At 36.7% G+C, this 17,835-nt stretch overlaps 2 protein-coding genes across 2 annotated transcripts; one reads left to right on the top strand and one right to left on the bottom strand.

The window, feature by feature from the left end:
• The first annotated feature begins 10,308 nt into the window (after window positions 1-10,308).
• On the top strand, window positions 10,309-11,270 carry LOC120164126 (RING-H2 finger protein ATL39-like). Its single transcript, XM_039173879.1, has 3 exons — window positions 10,309-10,313; window positions 10,519-10,525; window positions 10,647-11,270. The coding sequence occupies exons 1-3, from the start codon at window positions 10,309-10,311 to the stop codon at window positions 11,268-11,270; spliced, it is 636 nt and encodes a 211-aa protein (XP_039029810.1).
• A 403-nt stretch (window positions 11,271-11,673) lies between these two features.
• LOC120164118 (eEF1A lysine and N-terminal methyltransferase) lies at window positions 11,674-17,546 on the bottom strand. Its single transcript, XM_039173874.1, has 16 exons — window positions 17,157-17,546; window positions 16,515-16,616; window positions 16,332-16,398; window positions 15,977-16,158; window positions 15,432-15,692; window positions 15,013-15,096; window positions 14,863-14,910; window positions 14,714-14,778; window positions 14,157-14,205; window positions 13,574-13,817; window positions 13,341-13,462; window positions 13,187-13,267; window positions 13,021-13,095; window positions 12,736-12,938; window positions 12,462-12,612; window positions 11,674-12,197 (listed from the first exon to the last, which is right to left on the bottom strand). Exons 1-16 carry the CDS (start codon window positions 17,544-17,546, stop codon window positions 12,000-12,002), a joined length of 2,322 nt encoding a protein of 773 aa, XP_039029805.1. The 3' UTR covers window positions 11,674-11,999.
• Between the last annotated feature and the right edge of the window lie 289 nt (window positions 17,547-17,835).

The raw sequence follows: 17,835 nt of genomic DNA, 5'->3' as shown, positions 1-17,835 counted from the left end.
CTTTTTTTCAAGAAAGACGTTAAGAAAAAGAAATTATAAATATAAAAATTTGATAATTTGATTACATAAATGAACTGAATTAAGCTCATCTAAAAGTGTTATAAAATATATTTCACATTACCATTTATATACTTTATAATTAGATTTAAATAAAATATTAATTTTATTAATAAAAATTACCTTGTTCGAATAGATAAACTATACAAAAGAAAATAATATTAATTATTTTTTTAAGAATAAGTTGTAAAGTAAAGTAGTTCGAATTTCGAAAGGGTTTAAATATGTATGTATTGTTTATTTGAGAATAGATAAATTTTTAATGAGTTAATTGAATCACACATCCTCAAACTATAATCCTTATTTTAAATTGGTTTCCAAACTTTTGAACTTTCTAACTTCATCACCAAATTATGATTTACATTCTAAATTAATCCAAAAGCTTTTGAATATTACAAATTCATCCTTAAAATATGATCATTCTAAATTGGTCCCCAAACTTTAAAAATTTCAATAACATAACCCTAAATCATTTAAAAGCTTGGGGATAAAATTACAACATTTAAAAGTTCATGGATCAATACAGAATGTTCATAGTTTGAGGGATGAATTTGGAATCTTCAAAAGTTATGGACCAATATAGCATGAAAGTCATAATCAACAGATGAAAGTAGAATGTCTAAAAGTTTAGGGACTAATTTAAAATGAGAGTTGTGGTTTAAGGATACATAGTGTAATTAATTCTTTTGTTAATTTATAAGTTTGATACACCATATAAGATATAGAATCCTAATTGAAATCAGAGTACTGATGCTAATCGACATATTTTATATATATATATATATACACACATAGAAGGGTTAAACTCTTTAGTTTTATACATATTTAACACTGAAATCTCGAGCCTATAGTTTCTTCGTTGAGCAAATTGTTTTTAAAGAAAATTCCAGAGTTTGTCAATAGCAAGTAGGGAACTGCGTTTTGAAGTGACGGTAAATCACGATTGGAAACCGAGTACTGAGGCTAAACTACTTAAACCAGAGATATACAGTAGTCCCAGTATCGAATTCAAACTTCAAATTCATACTTTTTTGAGGTTGATAATGGCAATCTTCAATGGGATGTCGAGGAACATGATGACGAAGAGTTAGTTTTTTTGTTGTGTATAGTGTGTTGGCATGTAAGAAAAGTGTTAGTTACAAATGCTCTGATCAGTTTTGTCTTGTTTTGGTTAACTTGTGTAAAGTAACAATGTTATTTTAATGAAAGTTTTAAATTTCCTTGATTTTTCGTCAAGAGTCAAAGTTTGAAAAGTCAATGTGACACCTCAGACTCATATCTGGGTCGGGTACGGGTTGAGGGTGTTATATTTAATGGTATCAGAGCTACGGTTTAGTCGATTCTCGGCATAAACCGAAGTCTAAAGTGTCCCATAAGGTATACATGCCAACAAAATAGTGAGAACTTCTGATATGAAAGAATAGTAAGTATGTTGGTTTGCTAATAGAATAATATGGGTATGTTTTTATAGATATCCGGACATGGTAGCTCTAGAAGTGAAGCGGGAGATGATAGGCCCATTGAAAGTAGCAATTCACCTGCCCTGGCCAGGCAGAGTGAAGATTAGACACCCACTGGAGTGCCTGTAAGTGATCAAGATGTGTTCTTCATAACACTGGACGCGGTATTGGCGCGTTTCCAACCTTCTATTACTTCAACTCCAAGAATGAATGTTGCAAAGGAGTTGAAGGGTTTAGGAGCACCAGAGTTTAGAGGTGAAGCCGAAGAAGGTCCTATTACTGCGAACCTTTGGCTTAATGACGTAAAAATCATGCTTGAGGGACTTCATTGTTCCGATGCTGATAAGCTAGATGGAGTGGTTTCCTTGTTGAGAGAGCAAGCAAGGATTTGGTGGACCAACGTTACATTGAGAATGACTAGTGATCATGTAACATGATCTTTGTTCTTAGAGGAATTTAAACATAAATACATCAGAGATCAATTCATCCGATAAATGAAGTAAGAGTTCATGAACTTGAAGCAATGAAATCGTACAATATATGAGTACGAATGTGAATTCAACAAGTTGAGCCGCTTCGCTGCTGAGTCAATTCCTACAGAAAAGGATGTTTGTGATTGGTTCGTGGAAGGTTTACGTCCAAGACTGAAGGAAATGTTAATTGTGTTAAATCTATCCTCATTTTAAGAAGTGGTGAACCGTGCTAAAGCTCTAGAAAGAGCTCAGAATGAAAGGTTCAGAGATTCTCGGGCTCAGACATCAAAAAGAACAGGTGCATCATCGAGTTCGGTACTATCAAAAAAGGGCAGAGATGCTGGTCCTCGACCCCAAGCGAGATCATTGCATCCTCTGCAAGGGGATCAAATCAGATGAGGGGTCGACAGACACAATCAGTGGGATCTGGAGCTGGGAGATCTAACCTGAGCCAAGTCAGACAATGTTCACATTATGGAAGGAACTATTCGGGGATATACAGGATGATTTCTGGAGCATGTTTTAAATGTGGGGACACCAGACATTTTGTTCGGGATTGTCCCATGTTAGTTGTTGAATCTGCTCAGCCAGAGAGGTCTACCTCGGCTACCCAGAGAGGAAGAAGTAAAGGCAGAGGAAGAAGTCAATCAGAGTCATAAGCTCCACAAGAAATACGTTCTACAGCTCGTGTGAGTAGTCTCAAGACTAGCGAGGATAGAGATGACCCAGAGATAATAGCAGGTATCTTCCAATTGTATGACAAGAATGTATTTGTATTGATGCTACATATTCTTATATTTGCAGTAAGTTAGTGAAAGAATTGAATATTCCGTTAGAATCTACTAACAGTGAGGTAATAGTGACTAATCTGTTAGGACGCAGTGCTCGAGTCAATATGGTGTGTCGAGGGTGTCCCATACAGATTCAGGGAATTGAATTCCCTGCTAATCTGATGGAATTACCTTTTGATGAATTTGAGGTGATACTGGGAATGGACTGGTTTAATCCACTGATTTGTAGTATTTAGTGAATGATGTAACTCGTTGGCTAATGTAATATCAGTGATGTCGGTAAGGAAGTTGTTGCTACAGGGATGTCAAGGGTTTATTGCTACTGTGCTGGATGTGAGAGTAAAAGAAAAAGGGATTGAAGAAATTCCTATAGTCAGAGAGTTTTCTGACGTTTTTCCTGCAGAGTTACCGGGTTTACCTCCAGATAGAGAGGTAGAATTTCAGATTGAAGTAATGCCGGGAACTGCACTTATTGCCATGTCACCATACAAAATGGCCCCAAAAGAGTTACAATAATTAAAGATCCAATTACAAGAATTATTGGATAAAGGGTTTATTAGACCGAGTGTTTCACCATGGGGAGCCACAGTTTTGTTTGTTAAAAAGAAGGATGGATCCATGCGTCTTTGCATTGATTATAGGCAACTTAATAAAGTGACAATCAAGAACAAATATCCCCTCCCCAGAATTGATGATTTATTTGATCAGTTAAAGGGAGCTTCAGTGTTTTCGAAAATTGATTTACGTTCTGGTTATCATCAATTGAAGATTCAAGATAAAGATATTCCAAAGACATCATTCAGAATGAGATATGGTCCCTATGAGTTTATCGTAATGCCGTTTGGAGTTACAAATGCTCCAGCTGCTTTGATGGATCTTAAGAACCAAATATTTCAACCCTATTTGGATCGATTCTTTGTGGTATTCATTGAAGATATTTTAGTGTATTCGAAGTCGGAAGAAGAGCATAGTTCGCATTTGAATATCATTCTACAGACTTTGAGAGAAAAGAAGCTTTATGCCAAACTCTCCAAATGTGAATTTTGGTTGAAGGAAGTGATGTTTCTTGGACATGTGATTTCTGCAGAAGGAATTCGAGTGGATCTCCAAAAAGATTAAAGCCATTTTAGAGTGGGAAGTTCCAAAGAATGTGTCAGAAGTCTGGAGTTTTCTGGGGTTAGCTGGTTATTACCGAAGGTTTGTTAAAAACTTTTCGATAATAGCATTACCCCTAACTAAATTATTGAGGAAAGAGGTAAAATTTGTGTGGACTCCGGAGCGCCAAGAAAGTTTTGAAAGGCTAAAGAAGGTCTTGACAGAAGCTCCAGTGTTGATTCAACCCGAGTCTGGCAAGAACTTCGTAGTGTATAGTGATGCGTCTCATAATGGCTTGGGATACGTGCTAATGCAAGAAAGTAAAGTGGTAGCTTATGCATCGAGGCAACTCAAATCGCATGAAAAGAATTATCCCACGCATGATCTAGAGATAGATGCAGTAGTATTTACACTTAAGATCTGGCGTCACTATTTGTATGGTGAAAAGTGCTACTTGTATATAGATCACAAGAGTTTAAAGTACTTGATGACTAAAAAAGAGTTGAATTTAAGACAAAGGAGATGGGTGGAATTCTTAAAAGATTATGATGTAGTGATTGATTTCCATCCAGGAAAAGCAAATGTGGTACAAGATGTCTTAAGTCGGAAGACGTTTGCAGCCTTGCGAGCTATGGATGCCAGACTATCGTTAAGCGGAGACGGTGCAATATGTGCAGATTTGACTCTCAAGCCATTATGGCTAGATCGAATTAAAGAATTGCAATCTAGAGAGATGAAAAGTGTTTAAAGAAGTTACAGCAGATAAGGAATAGAGAGGCTACGGATTATGAAATGAAAGCTGATGGGAACCTATATTATCAAGGGAGGCTGGTGATTCCAGATGATGATGAGTTGAAGAAAGACTTGTTAACGGAAGCTCATTGTAGTCCATTGACTATGCATCTGGGAGGAAATAAAATGTATATGGATCTCAAGAGTCGATATTGGTGGTCGGGAATGAAGAGAGACATTACAGAATTCGTATCCAGATGTTTGACATGCCAGCAAGTCAAAGCTGAACATCAGGTTCTGTCAAGACTGTTGCAACCTATGTCTATTCCTCAGTGGAAATGGGAGAATGTAACAACGGATTTTGTAACGGGGTTACCTTTAACTCCGAATAAAAGAGATTCTATTTGGGTGATTGTAGACAGATTGACTAAGTCAGCTCATTTTATTCCTGTACGAGTTGACTTTTCCATAGATAAGTATGCTGAATTGGATATCAGGGAGGTTATACGTCTACATGGTGTATCTGTTTCTATTGTTTCGGATCGAGATCCTAGATTTACGTCACAATTTTGGAAATCATTACATAGAGCGTTGGGATCTCGGTTGAATTTTAGTACAGCGTTTCATCCACAAACCGATGGGCAATCCGAGAGAACAATTCAAATTTTGGAGGATATGTTGAGAGCTTGTGTTATCGAGTTCAAAAGGATCATGGGAAAGGTAGTTGCCTCTTGCTGAATTCGAGTACAACAACAGTTATCAATCAAGTATCAAAATGGCACCTTATAAAGCTCTTTATGGAAGAAAATGTCGTACACCCCTAAATTGGTTCGAACTTAAAGACAAAGAAATTCTTGGTCTGGAGTTGATCCAGGAAGTGGAAGAAAAGGTTTTCAAAGTAATCTCAAAGCAACAGCTGATAGACAGAAATCATACGCGGATCTAAAGAGAAAAGAGATAGAATATCAAATAGGAGATAAAGTGTTTCTCAAAGTATCTTCTTGGAAGAAGGTTTTGAGATTTGGTCGAAGAGGAAAGTTAAGTCCTCGATTCATTGGACCTTATGAGATCGTAAAGAGAGTTGGACCAGTGGCATATCAATTGGCGTTACCACCTGAAATAGAAAAGATTCATGATGTCTTCCATGTCTCAATGCTTCGGAAGTATCGATCTGATCCCTCCCACATTGTGACTCCAGAAGAGATCAAGATTCAACCGGATTTAACATACGAGGAAGAACTAGTTCAAATTTTAGCTAATGAGATTAAGCAATTAAGGAACAAGACTATTCCATTAGTCAAAGTATTGTGGATAAATCACAAAGTAGAGGAAGCAACATGGGAGCGTGAAGAGGATATGAGAAATCAGTACCCCCATCTTTTCGTGCAATGAAAATTCGAGGATAAATTTTCTTTAGGGGGAGATTTGTAACATCCTCAATACCAGGTTAATGACTAAATTGTAAAAATTCAGAATTTGATGACTAAAACAGAATAATTGAATAGTATTATAATTTGGTATATGGTTAAATTGCAAAGAAGAAAGAATAGAATGATAGAATAGTCTTTTGCAAGGAAAAATAATTAAAGAATGGATTTATATATTAGCTCCACGTGGAAGAGAATAAAGAAAAATAAGGTTCCAGAGTTCTCTTCTTCTCTTCTTTTCTCCTAAACGTGAAGAGGTCAAAACAAAGGTGAGATTTTTCATGAGTTAATTGTTTGCTGAAATTTAAGTTTTGTTTTGATCCTTAGATGTTAATTAAGCTTAAGGAAAGCTTAATTTGCTTTAAAACAACAACATGAATGGTGTAGGAAGAATTAAAGATTAGGAGTTCTTGAATGGAATTTTGAAATATAGTTCATATTGGAAATCAGATGTTGAATTTGACTTGTCATCGACTTAATTAAGACATACGAAGTGTTAAAATTAGATTTAGAACATGTTGGAAATTGAGGAAGATTCTTAAAATCTATGTGGAGGATTGGATTTTTAAGTTTAAGAGGTATTGAATGGGTATTAATTAGTTTAAGTAGGTATATGCAAGTTAAGGATATAAAAAAAGGGAAATATAAAGTGTTGAGAAGATTATGAAGAGATTTTCGTGCTAAAATAACATTTATGGGCTATGTGCATCGATGTACATTCAATGTGTATCGATGCATCAAGGGTAAAAACCCAGAAATTGTTCAATGTGCATCGATGCACATGAAGTGTATCGATGCACTCCTTTAAAATAAAAACATCAAATGTCATCAGTGTATCGATGCACAAGTGGTGCATCGATGCACCCCCTAAAATACAAACATCAAATGGGATTTATGTACCGATACATAGTTAGTGCATCGATGCACCCGTTAAGGGATGCATCGATACATAGTGTAGTGTATCGATGCATACCTTCATTAAAAGATAAAAATAGCTTTCTTTTTAGCCTAAGGAGTGATAGTTTAGAATATATTAATTAGTATACTGATTAGTACCAATGTATTACTATGTAGATATAGAACGTAATATCATTCCGGAACAAACAAAGGAATAGGATCAAGTCAAAACAAGCAAGGCCAAGGTGAGTGCATATCCTAGATGAAATGGAATTAAGATAAGACTTGCGATAAATCTATCTCTTATCATTGAATTTATGATTCTATATTCATGCACATGCATACATATATAAATGTTAACGTTATAGTGCTTCCGTGCATTTTTCATTCATGATTAACATGATATTATATGAATGAATGACATTATCAGAGAATTCTTCCAAGCATGTGAAATAATGAAAATGTTCATATGAAGTGACTTATGTGTTTACATGGACAGTGATGAAAAAGATATGAAATGAGAAATGTATTTATAATGAAGCCCATGTTATTTAATATGAGTGTTGTATGTATAATTGGCATGCCAAGAGTCGAGGGATTGTCAGTGGTCCTTCGGGAAATAGTGGTTCTTCGGAACAATCAGTGGTCCTTCGGGACATAGTGGTCCTTCGGGACAAATATTCAGTGCCCCTTGAGGGAGTTATACGAGCTGTGGTGACAATATAGTGCACAACCTCTATGTACTCACATACCTTTGTTCTCAATAATGTACATGGGCAATCCAAAGATAAATTAAAGTGAAATTAGCATAAAAATGTATGTTTTATATGTGCATGTTATCATCATATATGTTATAGTGTAATAAATATATGCAAGTCGAAATGTCATGATCACTGGTAAGAATGCATGTTCATAAATTCATTGTTATACATGTGTATACATATATTTATGTTATGCCTCACTAAGTCTGTGACTTAGCGTGTAAGTGATTTACACGTAGGTATCAAGAATCGAGAAGAACAGAAATAGGAGTGGCAAGAATAGCAGCACTGCTAGAAGATTAGATCAAAAGTAACTGATAAAGTAGCTATTTTGTTGTGTATAGTGTGTTGGCATGTAAGATAAGTGTTAGTTACAAATGCTCTGATCAGTTTTGTCTTGTTTTGATTAACTTGTGTAAAGTAACAATGTTATTTTAATGAAAGTTTTAAATTTCCTTGATTTTTCGTCAAGAGTCAAAGTTTGAAAAGTCAATGTGACACCTCAGACTCGTATCCGGGTCGGGTACGGGTTGAGGGTATTACAAAAAAACCTAAATTACGAATTAATAATTACTACTAATTTATTAGTTTTCTAATAAACAATAAGAAAAATAGTAAATTATTGGTTAATATTGATTTACTAGATTCTACATATAGTTAAAAAATAAGGTAAAAATTCTGATGAGTTTAACGAGCAACGACTTGAATCGAGCAACAAATTTTTTTAACGAACATGAGTCGAGCAGTATTCAACCCACGATCGACTTGCTCAACAAATTTTACTAAATTGATAGAAAAGATTACAAAGCCTCAATCTTAGCTCAATATTCAATAGGTTTATATTGCTCTTAATAATATGCTAATCTCTAACTAATCAAAACAACCTAACTGATAGTTCAACAATCATTCCCAGGATTTCTCCCTTTGGCCAGAACTCGTATTCGGATCCCATCGACACCACAACAACGTCGCTCGTATTCGTATTTGTAATCGTATTCGTATTGGATCAATCTCTCTCCAAATCGAACTCGATTGTAGAGAAAGAGAAGAAGAAGAATCGCAATAGTAAGGGATTTGACAACGTGATAAGGTTAATATTTCGAGTTAAAAAGTTTGTGAGGAGGGAATATGATGATGAGTTAGCGGCAGCAATGGCGATGACAATGCGAGAAGCTCCGAGGCTAGTTCCGGCAACAAAAGAATCTATCAAAGCTTGTAGAAGGTTATGGCGAAGGTATTGAGTACGTGATTTGCATGGATTCAACAACTCTGTTGCCGATGCATCTTTATTCACTTTCCACAGCCAAGGTATCATTATTTATCTCCTTGTTTACGTCGATGATATCATTGCTACTGGCAACTCCACGTCCGCTACAACTCAGTTCATTCAGCAACTGTCTGCTCGCTTCTCATTAAAGGATCTTGAACCATTACATTACTTCCGCGGTGTTGAAGTTGTTCTTAAGGAAAGTGTAGTTCAACCAAGTTCGCAGACAAAGTGAAGTTGTTCGTTCGGCATACTTCTCTAGGTTGCTCCACTTCTCACTTTTCTTGTCTGATTCCTTATGTTTGATGTAGATTAAAATGGAAATCTAAAGAAACTACGAAGAGCAGATTGACGAGCTAGCTAAAACAAGCTACAGCCAAGTTATGAACAAGAAACACACTCAACGATACCAACGAAAATAGAGAAATCATAACATACTGACACATCATGCTCTACACAGCAGCCAGACACAAACAACCAACTCACAAGTGAAGAGGAAACTAACCACAACACAGAAGGATTCCACCAGCTTGCATATTGAGAGAGTAATCTGCTTCGACACACCAAAAGGAGAAAAAAAACAGCTCTCCTTCAAACTCCAACAGCCCCGGAAACGCGTAAATACCAACACAAACAGCAGCTATCCTCCCCGACAAGAAGGAAACGCATCACCTCAATCAACGACTCACCTTCAGTCTCCAAGACAACGAAGCTAAAGAAGAGAGCACCGCTACCATCAAGCTGTAAACATTGGCGATCTTGACAAACCAACCACTGGTAACCAAGCAGCCAACCTGCAACCCATTACCACCAAGCTTTGAAAGATTTTTGAATTCGACAAAGCATCTAATGACTACCAAGCAGCCAACCTATCAGAGTTTCTATCTACATGGATAATTTTGAGCTTGCTGATCTGTTTTGAGAGAGAGTCAATTTCCAAGCAGATCGGCCGCATACTCCACCGGCGATGGAATCGATTCTCGGTCCAATAATGCACCATTCTCGAATCAAGTTTCGATACTAATTTCTTCTTCACAACCCACCCCGCCTCCACGAACAGCTCCAAAGCAAGTTTTACAGCCAGCAATTTCTTATGATCTAGCACAACCATCTGAGTCGGCATCGAGAATGCAGCTCTGATTGAACCACTACTAGAACTAAGAACTCCGCCACATCCTCCTCAATCATCCTTAACTATACGCTTATCGAGCTAGGATTAAAGCAGTTCGAAGGTGTCTCCCACCACTCCTCCAATTTAATTATTGTTCAAGTTTGGACTAATGTTGGAAACGAAACTGTGTTGGTTCCTTTGCTTAAGAGAAATTAGCTTACCCTATTCTCATATGTAATGGGGTAAGGGGAGGTAGGATAGTAGGTTGATCCCAACTCTAGGTTGAAGGCAGCTTTCCGTGGGAGACCTCCAGGGTAAGAGAAAATACTTAAATTTATTTTAAAAATTTTAATATAACGTCCTTTATAATAATTGACGTATTAATCAAGTATTAGGGTTTATTTTTCGATCAAGCAAATCTCTGTATATAAATACTTGTATTTTCAGAAGACTGGTTTAGTTTTCAATCAAGCAAGCTTAGGGTTTATTTTTTATAATGGCAAGCAGTCAACCTCTGTTTTCAAGTGACGGTAGATTACTCTCTGACTCCAACCAAGGCTCCTTGCAATTCTCAGATCGAATTTCTACTTCATATTCGTACGTTTCTTGAGGATGATAATGGCGGATTCCAAGAGGATCATTCACAGGATTTCCAGGATTTCTCCGTTTGGCCAGAGTTTGTATTCGGATCCCATCGACACCGCAACAACGTTGCCCGTCGTTTACTCGAAGCCGGATGGCTCGAACAACGCGGCCTTGAAACGATATTGGATCACGCTTTCTCCCAATCGAACTTGATTATAGAATATGAGAAGAAGAAGAAGAGTCGATATAGTAAGGGATTCAACAACGTGATAAGGATAATATTTTCAGTTAAAAAGTATTTGAGTCGGGAACACGATGATGAGTTAGCGACAGCAATGGCTATGGAGTTGTCGATGCAAGAAGCTCCGAGGTTCGTTCCGGCGACGGAAGAATCGATCAAAGCTTTGAAGAAGGTGAAGTTTGTTGAAGGTTATGGCGAGGGTATCGAGTGCATGATTTGCATGGAGAAATTAGTGCAGTCCAAAACGGAGGTTGTAACTTGTATGCCGTGTTCTCATCTCTTCCATGGAGATTGTATCCACAAGTGGCTGAGTACCGGTCATCACTGTCCATTGTGCCGCTTCTCGATGCCGACTGATGACGGAAAACATTAGGATAATTTAATAAGATTTATTTTATGATGTTTACGATAAACTTTGAGATTAATCTATTATGAAAGCATTTATGAACGGATCCCATGATCATGGTCTTTTGTCGAACCAGGTCGACAAGGAAGATGATAACGAAGCTGAACATTATGTGAGAAATCCACGACTGCATTTGGAAGACTACGTGCATGGAGCTAGACGACGACGACATCCACAGTTGGAAAATAGCTCATCATCGTTGCATTTGGCCTCCAATTCAAAAATCGCATGGTGTATAATCCAAATTTCATTTGATTCAATCCAAAAATTCGAGATGTAACTTAGTTGTACTCTCTTTTTAACCTGTCTCAGACATTCTAACACAGAAATGGTATCGATGAATCAGTAGATGAAACTGAAAGCCTGGCAAAATTCATACTCCAATGGTGTGGATTTACAGTTTAATACCGTTACACATCGAAGAGTGTATGTTCCGAATTCGGGCATCCGACCTTAGATTATTTAAAATCCACGCAAAACAATGCATGACGGAAGTATTTAAGATATCGAACGACAAAACCGTAGATGCAGTATACATACCGTCTAAAGAAAAACATTAAAAAGATCGACTCAGACGTTTCTCGTCCTGCAGTGCAATTCTCAATGCCGAATGCTTCGAATCTGCGAAAGGTTGTTCTGAGGTCACTTCAGAATGAATATATATTAAAGGGAAACTCCGTTGTTTTCATGCTGTATTCACTTTAAACGTCTGAGCTTTTTTGCTGCATCGGTGATGCTCTGGCTTATCTCGGGATGTTTGGACTCGAGCAATTTATCAAGTCGAACGGCAGCTTCAGGTATGCGATCCTCCTCAATGCAGGACTCCGAACAAAGACTGAAGATTACAAGGTTGACCTCTCCCTCCAGTTGAAGGCAAAATAGGTGGCTAAAAACCTGAAAGGCAAGCACAACATTACAAACTTTTAATCGTATTATACGGTTATGTGCTTATATATACGTAGTAAACACAAAAAACAAGAAACATTTGTTAATGTCAAGAATTATTGTTACATTTCTTAACTCCTATTCGGTTTAATAAGTTCCGACGGTTAAAATACTTTTAACGGCAATCGTTAGATTTCATCGAAGTCAACAGTAGCATCAAGACTACATAGAATAGTAACAGAGAAGCATTCTTATGAAGTTCTTAATTCTGACCTCTTTCATCCTTGAAACAACGGCATCCTTAATGGCAGGAGACCTTGAGACCAAATTAACAACAAAGAGACCTTGCTCGGAAAGGGCATCTTTTATATTTGTAAGGAAAGATTCTTCCACAAAATCGGCGGCCGGACATCTCAGACCGGAGCTACAAAGACAACATGACAAAGGTGATTAAAAAAATATTTATAAAAAAATATTTATAAAAAAATATTTACACGCTTTCAGATTTTCAACGTAAATCGATGCAATCGTTAATAGTGTCATTCACCTCGAGTCTGAAGAGTCCACATCAACAATAATTATGTCAATATTGGTACTTCTTTGGCTTTCTGGATCTCGAAGTTTGCAACTTCCATTGGAAGAATGAAGCACTTCATTGTTCGAATCATCCTTGTTTTCGTGAAGAGTATCACCAACCGCGGATATGTTTCCTTTGTCCCGGACAAACTGGATGCCATCTGCAATATGTACCTGAAAAGGCATATTTTGAGCGAAAGGTTGAACCAAAAGTCGAACCTTGAATATGCAGAGGCATCAAGGTACAGTCAGTTACCTTCAATCGTTTATCTTCGGTAAAACTAAAATAGTCCCTTGCAAGGTTAAGCATAATAGGATCGAGCTCCACTGCCTGAGGATAAAAATTCCATTGCACTATTTCCATCAAGCGATTCAACTCCAAATCAATGATAAGGGAGCATAGGAAGTAATGTAAAAAATACCTCAATTTGCATAAACTGCATACATCCATGAAGAAACATAGGAAGTAAACCCGCACCAAGACCTATTACAACTGCGTTAACCTGAGATGGATGACTTTAAACATGAGCAGTACATCACGGAAAAAGAGCATAAAGAAAAGTGTACGAGTCTTACTCTATTTCCCGAGGAAGCCACACTTTCCAAATAGGATGAAATCAGAGAAAATCCAGAAATGATCGCCGTATGATAAGAACTAGCCAAATAACCATGATACACCTTCATCTTGCTGCTTGATTCTAAATATGAAGAAAAATAATGTCAGAATGACAAACAAACTCAATCAGCAATCAGCATTATTGAAGAGTTACTCGAGAAACTACCAAAAAATTTGAAAGAAAACATATTACCATTGTTTCTTCTCTGAGTTCCTCTTCGCTTGGATTTTGAAGATGAGCTGGCTTTCTTCATCTCTGTTTCATAAATACTTTTGTCAAACAATCCATCCCTAGTTAGCAAAGCTTCAGACTGTACCAGGCCTTCTGTTCTCTGGAAGATAAGACGACGGAAAGGCAAAGAGCGACTGACATCGCCATCATCATTTTCATAAACAACATCTTCGATAACAATGGGACCGGTTAAAGAAGAAGATCCCTGTATAAAATACAAGTAATCAATGCAGTCAATAAGAAGCATTGACCAAGCAAGCAAATTGTTAAAGAAGATGATCCCCGTATGCTACTTTGCACTCAAATAACAACCCAAGCCACAAAAATATACACCAAACATGTTTAATAAAGGAATATTATCCCATCTATCTAGACCAAAAAGGGCATTGGATAACACTTATTCCAGAATGCAGCCAATCACCGAAGACTTTGCCCTTTTTGAATAACAATGAAGAAAGTCAATAAGAATAGAAACTCTTGCACATGATGCTCAATATGTTGCAAACAGGTCATAATAGAAATAATGCCATAAAAGAACTACAACCTGGTAAACGATGCTTTGCTGCTTGATTCCATCACTTGCTGTCATAAACCTGGTTCAGGAAAACAAGAAAAAACCCTCAAAGAATGAAGAGAATATCATTTTGGATATATAGGTAAGAAACATATAGGGCAGTGAAGCATATAATATTGGCACATGGTAAATAACTAGGCAAAGAAAATAAAACTGAAGCTGCTTATTTCGTACTTCATGGAGGACCCAACATACATGGTAGCTTCAAGTTATAGTCCTTTAAATAAGGGAAAGTGCTTGCTTAAGACAGTTATATGTTACAATGCACGCCAAAACAGAAAATTTCTTAATCAACAATTTCCTGATGTGGCAGCAAAAATGAAGCAATAGTAATGTAATTGTTCCCCATATGTGAAGTCTATAAAGATTAAGAGATCAGTCTGTTTTCTTCTTTTGCAGATGCAATTAACTCTTAATTCTACAAGTCAGGGACCAAAGCAACCAAACATTCAGAATCCATTGCAATCAATTAGACATAAAGCAGGCAAATAGCTAACAGAAAACTTATGAAGTGAACATGAACATACGGAATTTGATTTCCCTTATCATTATCTGCAGGTGCCAGCGGTTTCACTAGAGGAGACAAATCCTTCTGAAAGGGATAGAAATATCATCTAAAGATATTAGTAACCAATAATGAAAGTTGACAAATGCAAGCAATATTTCTGTATCATACCTGGATATCTTCCATATCAGCATTAGCATGGCTGGTCTCTAATAAGATCTTCATTCATGATACAAAATTTTGCTTAGATACTTTCTTCGGACAATGAGTCTCATAAAAGCAGACCTTGGACTATGTATTCAATTGTTCTAAGAAAATTACCATTATTAGACGAGCAGTTTTTGAGCTTTCAACAACCTGCCATTGTCCTTCCTCTGAGGAGAAGAGCCACTCATGAGCCCGAGTCTGAAATCTAAGATTGAGTTACATATTTCAAACAGAATAATATAGTTACCCCAAATTGGGTACAAATATTAAATATAGTAAAACATATAGCAAGAAAATTAAGTGCAATGTTAAAAAGGACACACAAATCCTCACCAACAGTATGCTAGTAAGTCGAAGCCTACACCAATTATTGAAAAATAGAAGAACCAGAGGACACTATGTCACTAACCAACAAAGCAATACTCCCTATTCAATCAAAATAGAGGTGATGTTTATAAGAGAGCAGACTTCATTTTATCTAATTCCGAACACTTTTGCCTCAAAAACTGCATCCAAACCATTTAAAATCATACCTTGGGAACAATAAAGACACCACAGTGAAAAGAAAATGCCTCAGACTGTTGTTTAGCATCAAGCAATACAGCTTTGTAAGAAAAGCGAGAAACCCCTTGTTCACCCAGAGTAAGCTGAACTCGACAACCAGGGCTAAGTTTTGTCAGATCCCCCTTAGCTCCAAGTTGAAGATCTTCAAGAGAATATAGTACGTCAGAGCCACTCAAGTATTCTCCGCGAATTTTATTCTCACTTTCAAGGGCTTCAAGAAGACCAGAAGCCTAAAAACAGATTCATAGATTTACATCAAAACCTTTAAGGTGCTTGGGCTCCAAGGATTTATAATGAAGATCACATTGATAACAAACTATTATAATAAGGAAACTTATTTGACTACTGCCCTTTTAGTGAATCCCTCAAGAAACCTTCACATGAAGTTTGATTGTTATTACATTTCAATGGTTACTATCTGCAATTTTACTCAATTTATGTTGGAAAAAACTTCAAATAATAATAATAATAATAACAACAACAACAACTGGTAATACAATTAGACCCTAAGCACCTGATGCGGATTGCAAGCAAGGGAAGAATGATTGTAACATGACATGATTTGGTGCAGTTCATTGGAGCATTGTTTCTCAGCAACCACCATAAATGTTCGAAGTTCAGGCTTACTAGATGGTTTCTGAGGTATAGCATAGAGACAGACATTCCAGCCAAACCTGAACTTCGGAAAAAGCAAACCTAATAGGGTAAAAGCAACATGTATCTTAGCAAAGCCAGTAATTGATAAAACTATGTAGGAAAAATAACAAGAAAAACAATTAAGAAACTAAATGAATAATAAGGTAAGAACATATATATAACAAAGGTAAGAACATAGAAAAAAGTTCTTTGTTCGATACGGTCAAAAGTACCTAGAACGTGAGATTCTGCCAAGGTAAGACAAATGAATTTCCCCCCGGATTTCAGAACTCTTTTCACCTGAAAAAATGCAACTCTTATGAATTCAACAAGAATTTTAACCTTCTATGACAATAGTAATATGTTACATGTATCAGATAATATATATAAATAAGCTGAATGGAAACTTATAACACCTCCGATAAATATTTACTCCCTAGCTGAGGGCCTAGTTCTGGCTCCATCAAAGCATCCAATCCACCTTTTTCAAGAACAACACCGAAAGTATCATCTGGGAACTGGTAAGCATATAAATATCAGGTGAACGAAAAAGTAAAAGGAAACCACTAATTTATGGAATTGGGACATTGCATCACTAAATAAATAAAAACCCCTTAAATAAGAAGCATTATAAGCACTACGGCAATAGGTTGACATCGGTCAGTGTTACTCAAAACTTCATTGCAAGAGACAATGCTGTTATAGGAATTCAAGCTTTAGTATGTGTCATGAATAACAGAAATCCAGCTGCAATCCAGCTGATATCATATAAGACGAAAACCACCAAACTCCATAGACATTTGAAAGGATTCAGCAATACAGGAACTTGTAAATAATCTCAAAGCATCCCTGTCCTAAAATGCACAATATTAACTCATAAGGTTAAAATGGAACACACATTCAAAACTTGCTCACTTTTCAGTCTATAATAAGTTAAAATTTCAGCTAAGAAATGCTACCAGCAGAGAAAAATTTCACAAAATAAAACTTAGTAGTAAATAAGAATCCCAACAAATTCAGCAAGAAAAACAGCCCAAATTAAGAAAACGAGAAGAAACCTGCATTTGGGTCATGTCCATAACTCGCCAACGCATGTTGGGCCGGTCCCTAACATTACGTCGAAGCATGCCGGAAATGACAACTTTCGAGAAATCAATATTGGTTATATCGCCAAATCCGGCGTCGTATAAATGCTCCGATAGTTTAGAGTTTCCGCAACCAGGCACCAATATTTGCAAGGAGGAAGAGGAAGAGGGTGACGGCTGTTGTTGAAGAAGGGGGAGGAGTGAGTCGCGAAGCTGAGGCCACTCGGCGTACCACTCGAACGAGTCATCGCTGCCTCGGATGGTAAAGAAGCTATCCCAGTTTTCTTTGCTCGTGAAGTCTCCCAGTGTGTTGAGAAGATCGTCGGTTGAGGCTGATGGTTGCTGGTTTTTCTTCTTCCCCATTTCTTTGCTGATTGCTTAGGGTTTAATTTCCAAGGGTTTTTGTTTTTGGAGTTTATATTGTGTTATGTTTTACCCGTTTACTTTTTCATTTTGCTCCACTTTTTATATATGGTAAATTATATATTTAGTAACTAAACTATCAGTTTTGATCTATTTTAGTATCTAAATTTTTATTCTTTTAAAATCATACCTAAAGTTTAGTTTTGTTTCATTTTAGTACCCTATTCAAAATTTAACGTTAAGTTTTGAAAACAAATTGAAAAATTATGTACTTAAACGGACCAAAATT

This window comes from Hibiscus syriacus, unplaced genomic scaffold, assembly GCF_006381635.1.
Source record: "Hibiscus syriacus cultivar Baekdansim isolate YM2019G1 unplaced genomic scaffold, ASM638163v2 tig00111505_pilon, whole genome shotgun sequence".
NCBI lineage: Eukaryota > Viridiplantae > Streptophyta > Magnoliopsida > Malvales > Malvaceae > Hibiscus > Hibiscus syriacus.
Note: the sequence above shows the minus strand (reverse complement) of the source record. Positions and strands in the feature narration are given on the sequence as shown.

Excerpts from the sequence above, each read along its gene's own strand:
- LOC120164118 (XM_039173874.1), bottom strand. The coding sequence starts at position 17,546 with ATGGGGAAGAAGAAAAACCAGCAACCATCAGCCTCAACCGACGATCTT. Across the intron at positions 16,159-16,331 it reads GGCAGAATCTCACGTTCTAG|GTTTGCTTTTTCCGAAGTTC; the intron begins GTACTTTTGACC and ends TTACCCTATTAG. Across the intron at positions 12,198-12,461 it reads TTGTTTCAAGGATGAAAGAG|GTTTTTAGCCACCTATTTTG; the intron begins GTCAGAATTAAG and ends CTTGCCTTTCAG.